At 36.6% G+C, this 5994-nt stretch overlaps 1 protein-coding gene across 1 annotated transcript; it reads right to left on the bottom strand.

Moving 5' to 3' along the window:
- Window positions 1–1047: 1047 nt before the first annotated feature.
- hmg20b (high mobility group 20B) lies at window positions 1048–5649 on the bottom strand. Its single transcript, XM_082138885.1, has 9 exons — window positions 5510–5649; window positions 4636–4733; window positions 4260–4481; window positions 4041–4161; window positions 3819–3874; window positions 3636–3702; window positions 3344–3559; window positions 3133–3265; window positions 1048–1747 (listed from the first exon to the last, which is right to left on the bottom strand). The coding sequence occupies exons 2-9, from the start codon at window positions 4711–4713 to the stop codon at window positions 1735–1737; spliced, it is 906 nt and encodes a 301-aa protein (XP_081995011.1). The 5' UTR covers window positions 4714–4733; window positions 5510–5649; the 3' UTR covers window positions 1048–1734.
- Window positions 5650–5994: the final 345 nt, after the last annotated feature.

The raw sequence follows: 5994 nt of genomic DNA, 5'->3' as shown, positions 1-5994 counted from the left end.
GCGAGGATAGCTACTACCGTGACGTCACGGCCCGAGCTGTGCACGAGAGCAGTGACAGCAGCAGCGCACGCGGACGCCTCTCCTTTCTAGACAGCCGAAGCGTGGATGGAGCAGTACTTAAAACTGCACATTAAAAAGTGCCTTTTTAATTGGCAGGTTCATGAAATACTGTTCTAATGGAAATAAGTCAGAAAAAAGGCTTTAGGGTCCAAGAGACTCTAAAGGCCGTTTTTAATAATAGGTCGAAAAACTAACTTAAAGGGATAGTTCACCCAAAAATAAAATCTTTTTTTTTTCTCTCTCTCATCGTTTACTCACCGCCATGTTGTTCCAAACTCGTATGACTGACTTTATTCTGTGAAACGCAAATGAACGGTGAATGATGGTCCCAGTCTCCATTCACTTTTATAATTGAAAAAGATTATGCGAAAGTGAATGGTGGCTGACGCGGACGGTCCGTCCATAGCATTATCTCCGTTATGACTTTTTCTAATTTAATTTTAAAAAGTATATATATATATAGAGAGAGAGAGAGAGAGAATTTTGCAATTGTACTGCAATTATCTTCCAGAACAACGACTAGAGATTGTAAAATAAAAACATTCTTTGACTTTTTTGTTGAAAGTAAAACATTTTTTTAACTTGCATATATTTTAGCTGCATTTTGTAAGAGTCACATTCAATTCTTAGGCATGGAGAAAAAATGGTTGGATGTGATATACTGAAAATGTACTTCCAAAGGATATGAGATGTGTTTCTTTTGCTCAAGGGAGAACACACACACACACACACACACACACACACACACACACACACACACACACACACACACACACACACACACACACACACACACACACACACACACACACACACACACACACACACACACACACACACACACACACACACACACACACACACACACACACACACACACACACACACCTTTTTTCTTTAGACTATAGGTTTCTTTATGTCATGGTCAATGTCACCCTCTACTGGATATGGGTTCAACCACAGAAAGAATAATGGAATAATTTAAAATAAAGTAAAACCATTCTTATCAGATTTTATTATCTTTTTTTCACCACAAGTTTCCCCACCCAATATTAAAATAATTCATACAGTCAAAAAATTTCAATTCAAGTACATCACTAAAGCAGTGTAAACTCTGACACATGAAATATTTTAATGCTAGAATTCATCACCCTTTGCAATGCCCACTGATTTATGTTCTGTTCAAAAGGGAATACAACCAAAAATCAACATTACTTAGGAATTTTAATTAAGACTAAGCATGTTACTCAATGTTTAGAGTAAATGGCGCAGAAATTCTCAAGAGTTTCTTGCAATCCACAGAGCTGTGCAGTAAGGCTTTCAGGTCAACCAATGTAAAAAAACGCTACACTTTACATGTCATTACAATATCTTAGTAAAGACAATAGTAGCATGCCTTTAATCCATGGTTTCTGGACTTAGTCTTCCCATGAGCTGCTGTAATTGTCAAAACAGCAATACTATGATGTATTAGGTGATTGATGTCAATAAGTTTAGAATCCACTGGCACCAGTGTTACAAATGAGCTTATCGGTCAAGCTAGCCGTGTCAAAATATCCAATTAAACCGTAAACCGTATGGCCGTGAGGCAGAGATGTTCGAGGCAGATCGTGGGGGTTCCAGGCCTTCCGAATCCTTTTGTCAGCCTGACGTAGAACCTCTAAATCCCACCATTCAAAGCTTCTCACTGGAAGAAAATGAAGAAGAAAAAAGATGACTCCCAGATAGTATGATCTTATGCAGTGGTGGACAGTAACAAAGTATTTTTTACTTCGTTACATGTACTTAAGTACATTTTTCAAGAATCTGCACTATATCAGAGTATTTTTATTTTTGGAAACTTGTATTTGTACTTTAACTTGCACTTCTGGTTTAGGGAAGTTCCACTTAAAAAGACTGAACAAATAATTTCAAATCACAAGGTTGCGCAACATCCTTGCGCAACATGCAATAATCCTTATCCGTCAGTTTGACTGAATGAGCTGTACAATTTGCTTCATGTTCTCATGTTCGGACTTCAAGAGAATAACGTAACGCTTGGTATTTTAATGTGATACAGTGCCCTCGACTAATATTGGCAGCTGTGGTAAATATGAGGAAATAAACTTGTATTGTTTATCCTCCTGATCTTTCATAAATAAAATAAATAAAATAAAAAACCCCACAAAATTCTAACCTTCCATTGAAGTAAAACAATTGAAAGTGGGGGGCAAATCTCATTAAATAAATGAAATGAAAAAAATGTTTGTTGGCCACAATTATTGGCACCCAATTTTTGCAACATCCATTTCCCAAGTTTTGGGAAGTTACCCAACACTTCTAATCCCTATAAGAAGTGTTTGGAATGTTTCTAAAAGCAGGTAAATATGATATTTATTGTCTGTGACAATGACGTAAATCACTTTGAATCATTATCACCCAGATAATGAACATTTTTGATTAAGGCAACTTGTGTTACATAGTCTGATACAGACATATTACTAAAGTGATATTTAACAAGTCCGTAATGTTGCTGCTGAAATATGAAGAGGTTTTGACGTTACTCATTGCCTGTTTTTTTTGTAATTTGTTAATGCTTTTACACTTTTTAATTTCCTTTCAGTGTTGAATGGTTGAATAATATCATCTCATTGTACCCGATTTTTAAGAAAAATGCTTATTATTGCGTTCATGGAGCAAACCTTTCACTGGTTGTTTACAGTTTAACAGAAGCTACTCCCATAATCCACGCAAAGCATCATAAGGAAGGCATAGGAAAAAGTCGGATAGGCCTACTGAAGTTACATTTTTTGATAGTTTTTGACAAGTTTTGGTAATATAATAAAACATTGACTTATTTGCAGATCAATAAAAATTAAATATATGCACTAATTTTAATTATTGACTAGTGCTAGAATAGAATAAATAATAAACATGGTTCATTGATTAGTACTTTTTACTGGAGTAAAAGAATAAAAAGTATTTTTACTGGAGTAATATTTTATTAGGGTATCTGTACTTTTACTCAAGTACTTAATTTATGTACTTTGTCCACCAATGGTCTTATAGTACATAACATTGCACAACAGTTACCTATCTAGGTGAGCTAAGAGCTCTTGTAGCTTGAGGACTAAGCCGCGATGCTCATGAGGCCTGCTCTCTAATGCACCACTCAAGCGACTCAGGTACGAGTCCAGCGTTCCAATCGATGGCGTCTCACCCGTGCCTAAACGAAAAACAAACTTGTTTCCCATTGCAATCATCTATCATGGTACTAGTATTATGGGCACTATATTGTACTAACCTGGCAAGGGCACAGTGGCCAGGCTGCTGACCAGTGTCTGTTTGATCGCCTGTAGGTGGCGCTGTAGAGCCTGCGTGCGAAGCTCATCCTGACCCAGCTCAGCTTCCAGTCGCTCTTTAGCGCTGAACATGTCGGCAATGTGCTTCTGGAGAACCGCATTCTGCTCTTCGTACTCCACGTTAGCCTTGCGCAGTCGTCGCAGCTCCGCTTCTCGCGCTGGGAATTGCGTAATTTTAAGAAAACAGCTTTCCACGCGGATGTTTACGGTTTGAACATAAAAACCCTAACTCACCTTTGTTTTGGTCTAGAAATTCTTCTGTGAAAATAGGGACGTCAAATCTGGCCGTAAGGTCCGAGTTCTGAAGGAAACCGTTTCATTAGCCAGGTTGCAAGAACAATGTCCACGTCTTCAAAGTATCTACTTCAGGAATGTGGTGGAAACATTTAAGAATTAAGGCTTTGTTTGTACACTTACCTTAAAACCAGTTGATCCTGAACTGTTGGCATTGATAATGACAGAAGCCACCTCTTCTGTAAAAAGAACAATAGGAAAATGCATTGCTCTAAAACTTATATTTGATTTTTAATAGCCAATTATAGCATACTTCACAAAAAAAGGTAAATACAAACAGACATGGGGGGGGGGGGGGGGGCAGAAAAGTACTCAAATAACAAAACAAAAAAGAAGCATTTTTACCTCTCTTTATTCTCTTGTCCTGAACTTTTGCACATGTGATCTGATAAGCTTCACTTTTCTGATACTCCCTGAGTTCTCGTGCATACTGCATTTTGTCCCTTTCGGCTTCATCTAGGTAGCGCTGTAAACAAAACAGTTCCGTTTCATCAGAATGATGATATTTCAGCTTAAATGGAAACAATTTGTCAGTCAATTCACAAAAGTATATAATGATAATACCTGCTTATCATGAGGAGCCAGGCGGCTCCATTCTGCTCCGAGTCTCTTGGTGATTTCCGGGAAGGGAAGATCCGGATGAACTGCTCGGATGTGTTCGCGTCTCTCATTCAGGAAACGTACGTAACCGGTAACCGGAGCCTTGGGGCCATTTGGTAAAACCTTCTTTCTCTTTTTCCCTTTTGGCCATCCTCGCTTCTTTACCGGCTGTGAAGTCGATTGGTTCTGTAATAAATCAATTCAAATAAATATGAATCAAATTTGGGAAGAATGTATTATGACAAATATGAGTGTGCTTGACCACAAAACCTTTTACGATGACTCAATTACATATTTGAAGTACTTGTATTCTGTGATATGTGATATGTGATGATCTTACCTCCTCCTGTGCCGAGTCAGTGTGGTGAGAGTCTTTAGAAGCAGGAGCATCAGTTTGCTCTTGCTTTACACCACCCATAATATGAAAGTCAAGGAATTCTGGGACACAGAATTAAAGAGCATATGTTTAGATTGGATGAACTACTTTATTACCTAATCAATACGCATTGGTTGCATTTAAGCAACAGTGAAGTTTGCGCGCTTTAAGATCACTATCAATCAATTACATATTTGGGAAGCATTGTTATTATAGTTACACATTTCTCATTACTTGAAATAAAATAAACATTTTTTTTTTTACTGTTATCTCAACTAGCTTTTAATTTAGTTTAACTTAATGGACTAATACAATCTATAAAAATGAATAAAAAATATAGAGACATAAAAAACAAAAACTAATAGAAATGACAAAATTCTTACAACTTTAACTAAAATGCAAAACATAAAAATAAAATAAAAATATTTATATCACCGAAAACTATTATGGTATCTCAATGATACTAAAATAACACTGTAGGGCAGCACATCCGCAAAATGTCTAGATAGGCATCATTAATTTAAATTTGGAAACACAGCCATTAACGTTATATAAATCGATTGTTGGGTTATTTGATACGTGTTTTGTTTACATAAAATATGAGTGTGAGTTGGAGCTTTTTTGCTGCATTAATGTCTAAAAATTACTTCTCTCTGCATCACCGGTTATTATTATTATTAGCTAATGTAGCATAGTTTGCTAACTAGCCTCTGCTGAAGCTCAGATTAATTAAATAAATCGTGTCTTCATTTCGAACGTTTATTTATATATATTTATATCTATCTGTTCGTATTTATCAGTAACGTTCGTGCGGTTAAAACACAAAATTCCCACTTACCTAAATTAGTGCCCGTTTTCTTAACTCAAACGCTAGCTCCGCCACAAACGTTGGTTTGATTGACAGTTCCTTGGTGGTTTTGATTGGTTTGTGGGTTTTGGTAGGCGGGGTCAACGGCAACGTGCTTCGTTTGCATTGCGCATGACTGGAAATAAAGTTGTTATTATGGACTACAAGAGCAAAGCCGCATTCCAGCCCTGATAAGAGCATTTTGTCCATTTTCTGCTATGACTACAAAATTGTATTCAATTGTAGTGTTTGGCTACTAATTATGAAGTAAGCTTATAATACTGTTATGAATCAATACATTAAAGTCGTATTTTTCGCACAGGCATCCTTTTATTATATCACCAACCAAACTTCTCTTTAAGTCAACTTCAACTTAGATGTCTCACATAAATTATTTTCCTTGACTAGCATATTTCCTCTACTTTATTATAAGGTAGTTTTCAATCCTTAGAATTTAATGGGTTAGATTTTTTAAG

The sequence above is a fragment of the Leuciscus leuciscus genome (genome assembly GCF_965113295.1).
Source record: "Leuciscus leuciscus genome assembly, chromosome: 15".
Classification (NCBI taxonomy): domain Eukaryota; kingdom Metazoa; phylum Chordata; class Actinopteri; order Cypriniformes; family Leuciscidae; genus Leuciscus; species Leuciscus leuciscus.
This window is presented reverse-complemented; position numbering and strand designations above follow the sequence as displayed.